Consider the following 17,619-nt stretch of genomic DNA (forward strand, 5'->3'; position numbering starts at 1 on the left):
CACAAACATTGTGCGCAGATGGGGATCATTGGGGATCATTGTGTGTGTGCCTCACACTTTGTGCCCATGGCCACTGTCTATTTCTGTGGTTGCAGTTATGTGTGACTGTCTTTAGGAATGAGCCAGACTATATTACACCCTGGTCCCTCCCTCAGAAGCTGTGCTAAAGTAACAGCTGATGTCAGTCCTGCTTAAAGAAAGACAGACACACTCTCACACACACACACACACACACACACACACACTGACTATAACCTGTCCACCGTTAGGCGGCAGCTTCACAGCAGAGAGCCAGCCAAAGGGGAGGAGGGCTCCTACACCTTCCTCTCCCCACGACACATCAGCACTTGGCACAGGCTCTGTACCACGCTGACAAATCCACAACCCAAGGCTTGAATCCCAAGTTACAGCAGAGAGAGGAGGGGAGGGCAGTTATCTAAGGCTCTCAGCACCCCCATGTGCATGGTGGGATCATGGAGTTGCACTGTCTTCCCATTGAGACCCCCACCACAGCCAGCTCCTGCTCCACGGACCCCCTGTACGACAACTGCCCACCTTTTGCCCAGCGAGGGATGGCCAGGGAAAAGGAAATGGAGAGTAGGGTTGTGTGCCCGGCTGTAACCAGACTCCCAGGCCCCTGCAGCCCTCTGCCTGGTCTGGCCCCAGCTGAGGTTCCCACACTGGTCAGTGGGGGAAGAGGGACTGGCGACAGGCCAGATCACAGCTACTGCAGCTGGAGAAGAGGCCTGGGAAGACTGGGCTGGGAAACAGAGCTGGATCCAGGCATAAACAGAACAAGAGGAGGAGAGAGAGGAGGAGAACAGGGAGGTAGCTGGGGGGTTGAGGACAGAGCTCATCTAAACCAGAGCCCCAGCCCATCACAGAGCGAGGAGCACAGGAGTGCTCTGTCTCTGTATGATAACCTCCCAGATGCCGTTACCCCTGACAGCCTCCAAGAGGTCTTTGACATGGAAACAACCTTCCAGGAGCACTTGCAGGAGCAGCTGTACCACGCATGGGCCCCTGAGCAGATCCAGGGACAGATGGACGCCGAGGGAGTGAGTGAAGACAAGAGCCCCTGGTCTTCCTGTGAAATCATCCTCGCTGGAAGTGGTTCTAGCAACCAGGACCAGAATCCAGACCAAGACAAGAAGCATGAACAGGATCCAGAGCTGGACTCAGGGTCCTGTAGATTTGAGCAGGGGGACCTGATGAAGCACACTAAGTACCCGATGTCACCTCTTCAGCAACAGCAAGGTGCAGCGAGTCCCCATCAGCTATCCCAAACTGAGTGCCAGGCTCTGTGGCCCCCAGCTGGAGCCCAGCACTCAGAGCAGCCATCCTGGTCTCCCAGGGTGCCCCCACCTGTACCCCTGGCTGACCCCTCTGCCAGTGCCCTTCGCAGCCTCCTAACCAGCCTCCAACAGCAAATAGTCAGACAGAGGGAGGAGTATGAGGCACGGATAATCAGGTAACGTCTACTTCATTTGGTCCTGCATGTCAGTTATAAAGCTGCACAGCGCAAGTAAGAAACAAACCAAATGTCCCAAATTGAATGTGTTTACATTCTTGGCTTCGGTGTTACACGTTCACTGAGTAGCCTTTGACAGTTTTACAGCCCTTGGTGTATTTCCAGCGAAAGGTAACATAATGTTCCCAGGCCTCAGTTGACCCGAGTGTCACGCTATTTCCTGTTTAGTTTGAGTGCGCCGTCAACTGTTATTCCTTTTTAAGTCTCCCCAAATTCTCCCACGATGTGCTATGTTTACACCATGGACAGTACTAAGATTATGACTAAGTCTGAATTATCTTAAGTCATAATTATTTCTCTTCTGTTTAACCACCTCTCATGTCAGTCTATCGAGGAAATGTCAGTATATCACATATCAACTACTGCGTTAATACTTGGATGTACTCCAGTGATTAAAACTACAAAGTCAGTGTTTCCTGTTGAAAAACAGCGGTTTGGCTTTATTAGAAAGAAAGCACAGCCTGTGTGGTTGACCTATAGGAACGGCTCATGGCACTGGAAAGAGAGCTAATTTAAGGGGCCACGCTGCTGACCTAGACACAACACATACCTCATTTATTACCGATATAGATAGAGCAAGTCTCAGTGTAAGGTTGGTTGGTACTGGTTGGAAGGTCAAGAGGAAAATGACGATTCTTTTAGCTCAACAGTAGAGGAAGGTGGTAGATACAGTGGATGGATTTCATTGTACAATTTCACGCAACCTTAAAAGCCTCCTGTTCTACCTTTTCCAATCAGATCAGGCATTAAGAATCAAAGCTAGTAAAACCAAACAGTAAACATACTGATGTTACAGATTGACCAACAAATAGACCTCTCCTCTCACTCCTGTTCATTGCTAAACCACCCCCCCCAGCTCTCAGCCTCTTGCTCACACCCAGTCATTTTGATATTGTTGTCTTCCTCCCCTCTTCCTCATGTCTTTACCACCAGCCTAGAGCAAAGAAATGAAGAGCTGCAGGTAGAGGTTGTTCGGTTGAAAACAAACCTCGCGCAGCAGCGGCACTGGTACCAGGTCGTCCAGGCTAAGATCGTGGAGTCTGAGAGGGCTCGGGCTGCCGCAGAACAACACAATGCCAGCCTGCAGAAGGAGATGGAGCAGTTCTTTGACTCGTTTGGAGAGCTCAACAATGAGGCCAAGAAGACAGAATGTATTGTCAAGAGCTTTTGAGGAAAGAAAAAAAAAAAGTGTGTGATGATATGAACAGTGTGTGTGAAGTGAAGGACAGAAGGCACAAGACCGGCTAGTCTTTAAACTCTAGAGAGGCTCTAGCATCGTAGTTTGTCAGTATCCAAGCAGAATATGTCCTTTCCTGATTGGGAATGATTTAAGTCTGCGGTTGTTGAATCTGAGAATTGTACAAAACAACATCACTGAAAGAAAATGAATCACTGATGTCCACTTTATTAGTTACGTGAGGGCAAAAGATGTTGGCCAAGTGATTATATTGTGGTCATTGCAGTCACACAGGACATCTCTGAAAATAAAAGGAGAAACAAATGGAACAGAAACGTGAGATGTACAGTGTGTACAATGGAGCTTTTGTTTTTCTTTTCACAACATGGTAAACACACAGGATGTTCTGTAATGTTCAGTCCTTATCTCGTAAGATTTTTGGGAGTGGCCAACTGGCCACTCCTCTGGTCTTTTAAGGCATGACTGAAACAATAAGGTCATGGTATATAAAAGGAAAATATAGTGTACAACATGGTGCTTCAAGTCCTGTGACTCCATAGTGTCATATTTCTGCATGTCCATCACACTGTGCAATCAGTTCTGCAAAAAGCAGCTCCGAGGTTCATTTTTGAGTTTCCATCTGGAGTTCTGATGTCCAGATTTTCATCCAGGACTCCACAGTCACATCCTCATTTTAAACCACAACATTGCTGAAGGGCCAACGTCCTCCACAGACGCTGCCTTTGCAACCAGGCCACTGCTGTCTTTAAGGACAATTACAAGAGATAATGAAGGAGAGCGCTGCACAGTACATTTTGATAATACACACAAATATATGCTTACAAGACCAAAAACAAACAGCAAAACAAACAAAACATCAGCATCAAAAACAGGCTTTTCAGAACCAAGAACATCAAGTTTCTGTAAATGAAAGAACTGACCTGAACCGATTTCTCCTTATAACAAGAACAACGCTATCTTATTGGCATCTTTAATGCCTTCATGCAAGTTAAACACTGTTATTTGTGTTTGACTGCGCTCACGTGTTCTACATGATGTCTGATTCATGACCAATTTTGTGGCTGTTCCAGGACGAATGGAATGGTTTAGAAAAGGAGCAGCCAATGCATTGATTTGTGGATGAAATGCTTTGTCAAGAGGCTCCGCTGACATCAGCCTCAATCTGATTGTGTGCAACATTTTGCAGGAACACAAAAATAAATACCACGTGTATCTTTTTGCCTCTCTTGAATTTACAGGTGTGTGATCTTTTTTTTTTGTGATATACACTTTGTTAGTCAGTACCTTATTTCAAATGGGGATGATTGCAATATGTGGTTCTACAGATATGCCGAGTTTCTTAACAAAACAAGCACACCTTATCTATTAGCAGTAAAAGAGTCTACAGCAACTATAAGTGTCAGATCATAACATCTTTACATACAGTACATTATAATCAGGAAAGAAAACTGTAACACTGCAACCACAGCTTCCCCTAGCTGTCAGGAGGAAAAGCTCATAATCCACATCACTCAAGCCAATTAATTAAAAAACACTGTGCAGAAAGCACCACGGTGGAGATCTGCAATACTGCAAGCTGCTGAAAGATCGATCAAACTTTGGATGAGCGTTTGATCATCAGATGGACATCAGGTGGTCGGCGAGACTGACTTATGGTAAGCTTTTGTTCATATTGGCATAACATGCATGACAGCAGCTGGCTGCTGTGGTCTATGTTCAGTGCGTGTCTGCTTGTATTTGATGACAATAACCTCTGGTCTCAACTAAATATTTGCTAAAAAAATAAAACTATTAAAATACAGGCGTACAGAACCAACAACAATCCCCCCACCTAATTCCCGGTAACCTGAAAATCCATATGGATGCATACATCATATATACTTGATCAAGTTAAACAATATCCACAAGGAAGAGAAAGATAAACCTTTGAGCCAATAGATAGAATAGATAGCTTTGACTCCTGGGCAGCAGTCAAAAAACCAAGTCTGAAGTTGTCGAGGATCACCAAGATCCAGCACGTTGCACACAGAAAAGAAATAGAAAAAATAGACCTATACACTGAGGTTAAAGAGGAAAGAAGAGAAAAGCAGGATTAAAAGGGGATAAAAAAGGACAAAAGAATACAGAAAAAAGGGGGATGAGGGTGAAAAGAGAAGAAAGGAAAGTGATATTGGATATTGTAAATGGGAACTGAGGGAAGCAGACAGGCAGACACACGTGGCCATGGACTGTGTTCACTGACTCTCATCCAGAGGTCCCGTCAGCGTGTCAATGCTGCTGCTGTCTGTATCCGAGGCCAAGGTTTGCTCCGTGGACATGGAAGAGATGTCGTTGGCTGATGAGGACTGGGAGGCTGAACCTGACACCACATCTGATACACGACACACACACACACACACACACACACACACACACACACACACACACACACACACACACACAGTGTAGAGGACCCAGAGATACAAGGTTTAGGCAGTAGTACATATAAGAATAATATCTAGAGTTAGTGGAGCTCGTTGCGCTGACTCCTGACAGCACTGTGCTGCCCAATATTGCAGATAACGAGAGAGAATGGAGCATGTACGTACCTGAGCAGTCTTCTTTCATCAGTCCATTCTTGTTCCTCTCTTCCCAGTCAATCACCTCTTCATAAATGAGTTCTGTAGAGAACCAGACAATGCTTGGTGCTTATAATTGTCAGTTTGTAGTTAGATATGTGTTAATTGACTGTGATCCTGCAATCAGCTCTTAGAGATGTCATTAATTTGATGTTGATTGGTCGTACTGTATGTTTGTAACTTAAATCTGACTTCTTTATTTCCTGTTGCCAGCGATATATATTTTCTGCATTGTAGATTAACACTGAAGACAGCAAAACTATAAAAAAAACATGTGGACTTACTGTATGCAGTAAGAAATGTTGTGGATTGACTGACCTAATGATGGGCTGTCGTTTCTCTTTACTTCGCTGAGCGGCTTTGCAATAATGTGGATTACTACAGTATTTTACTGTTCACTACACTACTGTGGCACAACACAGCTGGTGATCTCATAGGTGTTAAGAAGGTAAGAAATTCCACTAATTAACTTTTGATAAGGAACAGCTGCTAACTGAAAACCATTCCAGGTGATGACCTCACGAAGCTGATTGAGAGAATGCCAACAGTGTGCAAAATCAAGGCGAAAGGTGGATACTCTGAAGAATCTAAAATATGAAACACATTTTGCTTTTTGTTTACTACATAATTCAAAATGTGTTCTTTCACAGTATGTTTTCAGTATGAATCTACAATGTAGAAAATGACAGAAATAAAGACTGGATGAGAAGGTGTGTGCAAACCTTTGACTATTACTGTATATACAGTACATATAAATATATATAGACATGGGAGAAACATGATTCTTAATAGGCTTAGTTTCCTGTAATTTTAAGTGCAAAGAAGGTTAAGCTGCACTGCTGATAGGTTTCCCTAGAGGGCAGCGCATCCTACCTTTCCACTGCTCGATGGTGTGCTCTCTCTCTTCCAGCTGCTTATCTGAAATCTGGGGGGGAGGCTGAGAAACAAAGAGAAATACATACATCAGCAAGGTCACACACAGCCGCTGCATCGATAACATTGGAAGAGTCTCCTCACCGCGTCGGCCTCTGCGGGGTCGTACCACACGTGAATGTACGGGTGATTGAGGGCTTCTTCTACAGAGATGCGGCATTCGGGATCAATGACCAGCATTTTGGACAGCAGGTCCCGTGCTTGACCTGCTGTTATGGCAACAGAGAAAGGGCAGTGTTAATGTAGAAAAATGACCATGACATCATTTCATTTTAGCAGTCTTCATTAGAATTGATTATTTCCCTTTGCGGTGTTGGGTAACATTTCTGAGGAAGTCAAGATTTGATCTCTGGTTTCAGTGATGTGGTCTCTAACTCTAAATGCCACAGAGTTAGAGGGCAGAGGAACTTCTGACCTACATGATGATTCGAATGTCTTGTTGCATCAATATAATGCAGACAAATGCCTCACTAAAATGTAAACATCATGGCAGTGTCCTTGGTGTGAGATTTAAAAACCATGAAATCTGACAATCTTCTCAATCATCCATGTGATGGAACTGTAACAATATACATTTAAAGTTAAACAAGTGTATTTTAGTGTCAAATTTACTCTTCAGCTTGTCATGTTCAGAGTCAGAAGGAAAGGCCCAGTCTGGGAAAAGCTCTGCGAAGCTGACACCAGGATACTGCGGCTTGTTCATCACGTAGTTCCTGACGGTCTCCATCAGTCGGTTCATAAACTCCAGACTGGGCGTGCCCAGAACCTCAATCACCTTATTCCACTGGTCAATGTCTGGAAAACACGCTTATGGAAAAGTCAGATGCATCATGGGCATGTACACATGTCAGCAAATGAGAGAGAGATTTGATTAGGCAGGAGATAAATGTTTGAAATTGATGCATTTTGCACAACACGTATAAATATAATAAAGAGTCTACTGTCAGGCTAGTGGATCTGTGAAGCTGTACTTAGGCACAGTGGTGCATGCTAACATGCTCACAATGCTAACATGCTGATGTTACGTAGGTATAATGTTTACCATTTTCATCATCTTTGTTTAGCATGCTAACAATTGCTAATTTGCACAAAAAGTACAGCTAAGGCTGATGAGAATGTCATGAGCTTTGTAGATATTTGAACATAAACTGAAGTATTGTAGAAACTGAAACCTGACAATGGTGCAAACAAACAAGAAGTCAGAGGATTAGTGAAGTTATTACACTTCATCCTGAGGGAAACAAGAATGTGTATACTATTCATAATCTATCCATTAGCTAAGACTTTTTGCTAAAAAACACAAAAGAAGGTGGCACTAGAGGAAAAGTCAGAGCTGAGTCAGGCCTGCAGGATACATCAGCTGGGAATTATCGATGTACGTACAAAACTTTGTGCTATTCCATTCAGCAGATGTTGAGATATTTCAGTCTGGACCAAAGTGGTGGACCGACAGAGACCGACATTGCCATCCCTTCAATTACGCCAATGGCACGGCTAAAAATACAGATATACACATTCAGTGGGTCCACTGACTTACAATAGCAGTAAAAGGATATTAGAATGAATAAAGCAATCTACCCCACAATCACAGTGCACCCTGCATCCATTCTCAGATACTCAGGCGCAAATGGACAGTGCCACTGAAAGCAGCTGGTGAGTGAAGAGGTGACTAAACACATTAGAAACGGAGAAACGGCCAATATAAATGCAAATGAATTGAATCGCGTCAATTTGATTCCCTCTATCAATTAACACGTTATCTGAAAAACAACTCCACAGATTAATAATCAGTGAAGAGGACGGGAAACACATGAAGCTCTCTGTTTCAACAGAGGTGTATTGGAGATCAGGAATGATCCTTTCCCACAGACGACGTACAGAGGGCATGACAGGAAAATGACTGACAAGTGTAGGAACACTAAGACAAGAAAATTGGCAAGATGAATGAGACAGTTTGTGCTAAATGGAGGCGGATGGAGGGTGAAAGATGGTAGAAATGGGACCACAAGTGGCACAGAGACAGCGGTAAAGGATACGGTCGGTGCCCTGGAAGATGACACTGCCCTTTACCATCTCTCCCATGATACACCCCACTGACCAGATGTCCACTGGGAACACAGCACACACACAGAAAAGATATCAAATAATGATGAGACAAAATCAACCACATACTATAATGCACACACACATCCATGGTTTGAATCTGAATGACAAGCACTGGGACAGAGCACAGGCTCTTGTTATTTTGGTCCATCCTTTCATCATGCTCATCTTTAGGCTGGCTGTCTTTTCTCTCTCTCTGGCTTGGGAAGCAGCCGCAGCCTTCCAGGCCTTTCTCCTCGCCTCTGCAGCTCTGCTTATCAGTTTACACAGCTGTTGCTCTCTTCATCACTTTCCCTGTGTGCGCGCTTAGCAGAGTAGGATGTAGTCGGTCTCACGCTCGCTCTCCGAGTCGGCTGTTTGCTTTAGAGCGTGCGTATGTGGCAAACAGCCATTAACTCCTCTCTTCCCTCTATTTCAGTTTCACTGAAGCTGAAAGCTCTCTACGTTCTGATAACGTCTCCACATCAGACAGACCACTTCAGGCCTAGTCTAAAAAGACAATGCATAAATCATACATTTAAACAACAGGCAACACTATGCATGGTGACTGCTTTAACAGTACATATACTCTTGACCAGGCAAAAGGTTGTTTGGCAAATCGCGACGAGTCCTTTGACTGCTTCCTGTTTGTAATAATACTTCTATGTGATGGTTCATGTATCACCTTGAAGTAAAGCTAGTTTAGAAAGAACATGAACAACTTTACTGAGTTTTATAGCAATTGACACATTATAAAAACTGATAGCTGATAGTAATGATAATGATAACAACCCGACTGATACTGGATCAAAGATTTGTGACTTGCTGGCACCATCTGTTCAGATGTGATATGCTTCTTTGTTTACTCAAACTGTGTCTGTTAGCCAAACTATGTAATGATGACACTGTTTCTTAATTACCTCACGCTGTGCTCTGCATTATCAGTCAACTACGATGGCTCTACTCCTTCATCCATCCCTCTCAGTTCAAGCCAACATTTCAGAGATACCACATGATCTTTAAAGCTACTGTTTTAAGACTGGTGCCTGGTTGTCCTTACCATTCTCCTTATACTTCATGCCCAGTATGACCTCCGGGGCGCGGTAGTATCTGGTCACCACGTAGGGGGTCATCATGAAGTTAGTGCAGGCCGTCCTCGCCAGACCAAAATCCAAGATCTTTAGAGTGCAGTCGGACTTCACCACGATGTTACTGGGCTTCAGGTCCTGAGGGGAGAGAAACTCTATAAATCTACAGAAACATACACACACACACACACAAATATTACCACTGAGGTGTAGATTTCTATGCAGACAGCAGCTGGAGACAGACTTGAACGGATGCCAGCCATTTGGGACGAACTTGTTACATTTAAACACATTCGACCCCCACATTTGGGCAAAAGCTCAAATGTTCTAATGTGACTTTTAATGTGCCAATAAATATTTAGCAGAGAATTCTTGACGTCACCTTGCCTTACAGCAGTGGTGCAGAGGTTTACTACAGGCGTCTGGCTGCACCCAGCAGTGACGTCACATACTTGAAATTTTAACTACAGAAGATGCTGCTTTCAGCCTGATATTAAGTTACACTTTACACTGCGCATATCACACTTAATCCTTGTCCTGTTACCCTGTGGATGATGCCAGCAGAGTGCAGGTGCCTGATGCCACAGAGGATCTGGTAGAGCAGATAGGACATCCTCTCGTGGTCCAGGTCCATGTGGATCACCTGGCATAGGCTGGCATCCATCAACTCCATCACCAGATACCTAAAGGACGAGGGAGGGAAAAAAAGGTTAAGTGCGACAGAGAAGAGGCAGAAAGTCGTGAAGAATCAGTGACAAACAAAAATAAGCAATCACAGCAGAGAGAGCATATAAAGCAACAGAGTACAATAGAAGAGGCTGACAGGTACAGTAAATAAGGGATGCTCGTTTAATGAAAGAAAACACAAAGACTGCTTCAGCTAAACTCTCTGAATCCCACAGAGAGCACAGAGTAGATTGCTGCGGCCAAAAAACACTCCACTGCCACTCACAGGTCCTGGAATTCCTCCAGGGACTTCTGAGGCGTGAACACATTGATCAGACGGATGATCTGCAAGCAGAGAGACAGGCCATTAGTCCACTCTGATACTCTCCCATCCACTACATCCACTTCAGTGTGGAGAGCGAGCCAACTGGGGGCAGAGCTCCGAGTAGGTTCGTCGGGATTCTCTCACTTTGAGCAAGAAATTACATTCAGCGAGCTGACCCTCTCTTCTCCTCAAGTCGGTAAATTATTTCAATATCTTTTATCTCGACAGACAATTAAAGTCTGTGCTTTGGCTGCCAGTTTAATGCAGCCAAATGAAAGATGGAGGGGCATCATTTATAACTCTGAAGTGTCTTATGAAACAATACATGAGAAGACTAAAAAATGATTTTTACTGCTTTATTGTGTTAGAATACTTTATATATCTCTATCAAACATATAACACATATTTCAGAATGAAGGAAAAAGAGGCGACTTTACAGGATAGTTTTCAAGTCTGTCTTAAAACAATAGCAAGGCCCTCAAACGGACATTGGTACATCTTTTGATGCTATAATAGTATTGACACACTTCCAATAGGCTTGAACTGATGGGGGATAAAATCCTCATTGCATGCAAAACATATTCCGAACTTTAGCTGAGGTTAACACGAGGCTTCGGTACTTTGACTTAATCAAATCAAGTGGGTGCCTTCCAGGGTTACAGTGTCTTCAGTTACCGTCCCTCCATCGCAGCTCAGCACAGAAACCGAGGACACGCAGAGAGGGAATGATGAACTAAAACTAGATTCACTTTGGACGACCCCCACTTGAAGTCTCAGATAAACTTCATAACATACTTTTCTTTTTGGAATTTGTCCCTGTCACTTACATTGGAATCATATTAGTAACCTAACCTTGACTGTACATATGTGCACTTGATTATTTTCTTCAGTTAATTGGAAACCTATCCTTTACATAGAAGTCTTACATTTTTGTGGTTGACACATTTGAGCAGCACCAGCTCCCTGTAGGCACGCTTAGCATGGGTCTGGTTCTGGAAGGGCCGGCACAGCTTCTTCACTGCCACCGGTATACCAAGGACTGTATCTAGAGCAGAGCTAGTCACACATTGTATGGAGGAGGGAACAGGCAGAGACAGAGGTTATCAAGGAAGAAAATAAATGCATCCTGCAGAGCGAAGCTATCGTCTGACTTACCATTAATGCGATGGTAATGATGCTAGAGACATTTTCCTCTCTTCACTTTACACTGGATACTCTGAACTCATGTGCTCGACACACAGACTGATAATGGCTGTAATAGGCCTTTTTCACAGGCCAACTTTTGACTCGTCAGACAAAGACACGTGTGCCAGTAAGCCGTGACAGTATGACAGGGAGCCAAGATGAACAACACCAGGACCCTGTAACTGGAGCAGCTAAACAAAACCAGCCTTGGTTCATTTCAACATTTACACCGGCACTATTCCTTCTGTGTGCAAAATCAGCCTACGATAGCACCAGCTGACATGTTTATGTAATTAGAAGGAACTCGGAACATTAACAACACCCTCGGCTGGTGACACAATTGGCAACATGCTAATAAAAAGTACAGCCTCTCACCAGACGATGCCCTGGGCCCCAGAGCCGATGGCGCGGAGCTGCTGGTAGCGCTTGAGTACAGTGAAGGTGGAGTCTCCCACCTGAACACTGTAGAACTGGCCCTCCGCCTCACTCATCCTGCTGAACAGTCAGGACCACCAGCACTGTCTGCAGGGGGCGAAAAAAAAAAAGGAAACAGATAAACACCCAAACAGCATGACTGACTTCATGCCAGGCGCTTCAGCTGTGCTCCAAATGACACGAATAATCTTACATCAGTGCGATGACGTTACTGCACGAAAAGAACTTTTTTTTTTCAGCCCACTGAATCACTCAAATGATCCAGGCAGGACCTAATATTGTTCCATCTGTCAGTGCCTGGCATCACTCCCTTCATTTTCAGCCCAGCCCAAGCCAAGCAATCTATCACCACTTTCTGCCCCGTTTGTTCATCTGACAAAGGTAACGGTGGGTCTGAGCTGAACTGAAGCCGAGGCTGTAAATGTTTTGGGGTGTGTGTGTGTGTGTGTGTGTGTGTGTGTGTGTGTGTGTGTAGTGGAGAACAGAGGCAGCTGACAGCTTGGAGTTCCTGAGGCTTTTACTGCCATCTCTAAACTCATGCTGACACACTCATGCTCAGTAAACACATACATAACACAAAGACACACACACACACACACACACACACACACACACACACACACACACACACACAGATGCTGGCAGAATTCAGCTTGAGCGTTTTCATTATTCTTTGATTTGCATCCAGCTTCACAACAAGCATGTGTGCAGCCATCAGCATAGGATGAGGACATGGTAACTAATACATGCTAAAAGATGTTAACACATGATGTGTTTGTGTGTTTATAAAAAAAATATGTCCGTGTTAGCATTGACTCCTCAGGCAGGAAGTGGAGGAGTATTATTCTTGGCCAGGGTTTGTGTGTGTGCGTGTGTGCATGTGGGGGCGAGGACACACAATTATGTAGCTATGCAACAGCAAGTGGTCACGGCTGTTTGTAATTCCTTCAGAAAACAGCCACAGGTTAAACGGAGTCTGATACTTCAGCCTTTTCCTTTTGACAAGCAACGAGCACTCAAAAAAAAAAAAAAACGAGTCCTACGAGAAAAAGGCTTCCATCACATGAAAATAAAGAAAAAGGCCACTTCAGAAATTATACAGTACAATGTATATTATTACCAAATCATCTGATAATAATAATGACAAACATTATTATTAGTAATAATATAATTAAGGCTGGTGACTGAAGAAATAAAGCTTAAATATTAATTAACTAATTGTCGCAGGCTTTGCTAATATCATTGTCTCATGTATGTATCAGCTACCCTACCTACCAAACACATTCATTTTTTTTAGACAATGTATTTATAAAAATACAATATAAAACAAAAACTGTTGCAATAATAATAACTATCCTCCCCATCATCATAATAATAGTTCACTGATGCTCATCACGGTGCAGTGAAGTTTGTCACCGTGCAGAAAAAATGGCTGAACTCCTCGTGGCCTCGTATCAACACAGCGGTGATTTCCCTCGTTCTTTTCTGCATCTCGCTGAAGTATTTCCCTCCGTGTTTACTGCTCGTCTTCGCCTGATTGTGTTATCTAATCCCACAGAGTCTCTGCTTGTCATCTTGCTTTTTTTGTTTATTTCCTGCGTTGGTTTGTTCTGAATTGTTAGCTTGTGTTATGAGCCCGGGTTTTTAATCTCTCTTGAACATGCTGTCTTTGCTCTTTTCCGACTACTTTGCAAAATACTGACAAAAACATGCCTTCAGATGCAGTAGGTGTGGGTCTGCGAGCGCACCATTACTCAGATGACAAACGAATCCTTCTCATCACCATCTACTTTCTTCCTCTTCCTCCCCGGCTTTCTCTCCTCCTCCTCACATGCACGTCCAGCTGGCTCTCTCACTACACCCAGGGGGAGAGAGCAGCAAGGACCCTTCCTTCCTCTATCCTCGTCTCACTGCTTCCATTTTCCTTGGCTTTATCTTCCTTGGTTGTTATTTTATGCTCCTGACATTCTCTAACTCCTCTGCCCTTTTCTGTTTTTCTTCCATCCTCCCTTTGGCCTCCTCACAGACATCTCCACTGGGTGACTGAAAGGTACTGACAGATTTTTGATGAACACTCTGATTCTGACACGCAAGCAGCACTTCTCCCACTTTGATTAAAATGCAGGTGCAGTGAAAACAACATGCTAAGGCCTTGGCTGTGCTCAATTAGAATAAAACTAAAGATCCTCTTGCAGGCAGCATGGATTCTGGGCCACTAATTCAACACGAGCACGTGAACAATTTGTACAACAATTATCCTGCAAAGCATTTCCCTCTAGGCGAAACACACAGTGCTGTTTTAGCTTGGAAGCTGTGTTGACTAACAGCGGCGCCTCTTCTCCAGGATCTTTTTAACTCAACATGCGGTGCACTGATTCACAACACACACATCAAGCTGAAGAAGACTACGAAGGGGCCGTAAATCATAACTAAAAACCCATTTCAGCTGCAGCAGGCACAATGTATATACAAGCCTTCACATTCTGCCAAGCGAGGCACAACTATGGGCTAAATGTACAGTTGACTCAGCATAGACATACAGACACTGACAGGCAACAACTGGAGCGAGATGAAAACTGTATGTAAGCTCAGAAAGCAAGAAAGAAGCCAGTAGGCACCTGTTAAAGCCGGCAAATTCAAAGGGATTCAATTAGGGCGGCAACTAACAGTTATGTTCATTGTTGATTAATCTGTCGATGACTTTCTCAATGAATACATTCTTTGTTTGATCTATAAAATGACCAAGATGATGTCCTCAAGTGTCTTGTTTTGTCCACAATCCACAGATATTCAGTTTACTGTCCTAGAGGAGTGAAGAAACTGGAAAATATCCTCATTTAAGAAGCTGGAGTCAGATAATCTTGACCTTTTTTCTGTTCAACGATTATCAAAATAGTTAATTTAATAGCTGACAACTAATTGATCAATTGACTAAACATTAACACCTCCGAAGGAAACTTAAGCCATTGCAGGTAGGTTACAAGCGGGGTACATCAAAGACTAACAGGACATAAAGACAGAGCGAATAAACAAGCTGAACTACTCGTTCCACCACTGACATAATTAGTAAAGATATGATCATATCATTAATTATATTGGCACAATCATATTGCCTGACCTCAGTAATGACAGTCATGATACAAATCATTCTGCAGTATTCATCAGATGAGGGGGAAATCAAAAAGGGCAGATACCAACCAGAGGACAGACAGTTACCCACGTTATAATGGTGATTTTGGCCTCAACAACTAATTAGACTTACTCAGTCACAATATTAACAGAGAACAAGAGTGCCTGGTAAAGTGACAGTAACTGTGGTCCACGCTAGCTGATCACAGACGTTTCTTAAGAGAACGCTGTAATTAACTGGTGTCTGCTTCCCAAACATCATTAAGGCTGCATGCAAGAGCGCTTTCAGTGACAGCTTGCCAGTATAACATCACAGTGTTTCCTATGTAGGAATCATTTAGCAGCTTGCTTTCTCTTTGGGCACATTATTGATTCAGTTTTATTTAGATTTTGGAAGAAAAACTTAGTTTTCTGTTATTAAAAGATGAAGTTTCATTCATATGTATAAACAGTGCGATGTTTAAAAGAAAAAGTTATACACATAGTTCCTGAAGATGGATAATCTAATAGTACAACTCATAGAGCCCAAATAAAGTGGCAGCATTGTCCAATGAGGAATATATTTCTCTCCACACATAAATCTGGGGCAGTTTGGGGGTCAGCATCCTGCTTAAGGACACTTCATCACGTGGACAACTGGAGTCTGGGATGTACCAAATCTACAATTAAGGACCAACCTGTTCTACCCAGATACCGACGAGATACCAACTATCAAAAAACATTGATTTCAATTCTCATATTTCCTTTAACTGTGCTGCCCTTATTAATTATAATAGTGTTTATTTAATGCAAAACAAAGTGCTTTTAGTCACCATTCAAATATCAAACAGATATAAAAGGCTGAACTGTCTGTCTGAGTTATTGCACACTTATTATTTAGAATAAATTTGAATGAAAAAATGGCAGATGAGTACAATGTTCTCCTTCCCTTGTGCCTTCAAATCCATTGTTATAAATGCATGTTATTTGGTTAATTCCAACCCTTCTGTCCAGGAGTCGATAAGCGAAATGACCTTCGTGCAAACATCACCATCCTCAACCAAAGCTCATCGTGACGACTGTCCAGTTCAGTCCGGCCCAGCCTTGGGGTCTGACGTGGCCTTGGCCCTCAGTTGGCAGCTGGATGGGAGTCAGTGAGCTGGCTATGATATCAGATTAGCATGGCCCAAAGGCTCAGCATCTCATCCTGATGTAGCAGAGTTATAAAACACACAAGGGCGGGTAAAACTCCATCTAGGCTGCTGCTGCTGCACTGGTGATGTCTGCTGAGGCTGTAGAGACCAGTCTCTTGAAGAAGATGAAGGATGCTGAAGGTGTGCCGATGGGAAAGGATGCCAGTACCACATGTCCTGCTCCATCTTGAAACATTTCTTCTCTTGGTTTCCTCTCACATGTGTACAGATATATGTAAGATCCCCCTGCGCTGCTGGCTAACACAACCCATGCCAACCTGCCCATGCTTTGACACGCTTCACACTTCAGACATGACAGGCTAATCCCATGCACACATGGTGCCTGCTTTGTTGACAAGCTGAATCTTGCCTCTGACATACCATGCCAAATAAACTAGATGGAGGTGAAATATAGCACCAGGATTAGCTTTCATCTCATCTACACCTGTTTTCGTATAGGTTTAAAAACCTGAGCATACCCGGCCTGAACAAATGTCATTCATTTGGCTGGAGTTACATCAGCGTGGGTCTATGGGTGAGCTCTGTACACTGACAATCCTGCAATGTACCAAAGGTGTAAAACTGAGATTATTAATCATTTTCTAATCCAGCACGCCCACTCGAAAGCGCGCGCGCGCGCGCACACACACACACATACACACACACACACACACACACACAGAGGTATGAAGTCACCCGTGTAACGTTATGACACACCGCGGCCGCAGCAGCGCTGCCACTTGGTGGTTTAACAGTCAGAAATCATCGGCTCACACAGCCTAAGTCACACTAACACGAAGGCCAGTTAAATTCAGCTCTCCTGTGGTCGGTTACAGAGTTACCGAGGCCTACATTCGCCGTATTTTCACTTCTGTCGGCAGCAATGCGGTAGTCAGGCCGGGGCTGAACTGAGAGCTCTGACGGACCAACGGACGGCAGAGGAGGCGGCAGCGGCAGCAGCGAGACCTACCTTCTCCCTTCGCCGCTCCCAGGGCACTCCCATGGATCGAAAACACAGACAAAACCCTCTCTCCGGCTTTCAGGCACAACCCCGACTTGAAAAAGTTTAGGAGAACGGGCTGTCACGACAGATAGACCTTCCTCCGGCTCCTAGCGAACTCCAGCAGCAGCGCGGAGGGACGGGTGCGGAGGAAGCAGACGCCACAACAAGCAGAGGGCGAGCATGCGAATGACGTCATCACGCAAAGTTTACGTGAGCGCAAACTTTTTTTTTCTCCCTGAAAACTGTAGAAAAAA

At 43.9% G+C, this 17,619-nt stretch overlaps 2 protein-coding genes across 2 annotated transcripts; one reads left to right on the plus strand and one right to left on the minus strand.

Annotated features, from left to right (window-relative positions):
- Window positions 1–473: 473 nt before the first annotated feature.
- LOC143326195 (uncharacterized) lies at window positions 474–2,920 on the plus strand. The gene is made up of 2 exons (XM_076739731.1): window positions 474–1,471; window positions 2,465–2,920. Exons 1-2 carry the CDS (start codon window positions 474–476, stop codon window positions 2,700–2,702), a joined length of 1,236 nt encoding a protein of 411 aa, XP_076595846.1. The 3' UTR covers window positions 2,703–2,920.
- On the minus strand, window positions 2,917–17,544 carry mapk9 (mitogen-activated protein kinase 9). The gene is made up of 12 exons (XM_076738512.1): window positions 17,333–17,544; window positions 12,002–12,148; window positions 11,368–11,497; window positions 10,403–10,461; window positions 9,995–10,133; window positions 9,423–9,588; window positions 8,317–8,388; window positions 6,893–7,075; window positions 6,365–6,489; window positions 6,221–6,284; window positions 5,318–5,389; window positions 2,917–5,100 (listed from the first exon to the last, which is right to left on the minus strand). Exons 2-12 carry the CDS (start codon window positions 12,115–12,117, stop codon window positions 4,964–4,966), a joined length of 1,263 nt encoding a protein of 420 aa, XP_076594627.1. The 5' UTR covers window positions 12,118–12,148; window positions 17,333–17,544; the 3' UTR covers window positions 2,917–4,963.
- Window positions 17,545–17,619: the final 75 nt, after the last annotated feature.

The sequence above is a fragment of the Chaetodon auriga genome, chromosome 9 (genome assembly GCF_051107435.1).
Source record: "Chaetodon auriga isolate fChaAug3 chromosome 9, fChaAug3.hap1, whole genome shotgun sequence".
In the NCBI taxonomy this organism is placed as follows: Eukaryota; Metazoa; Chordata; class Actinopteri; order Chaetodontiformes; family Chaetodontidae; genus Chaetodon; species Chaetodon auriga.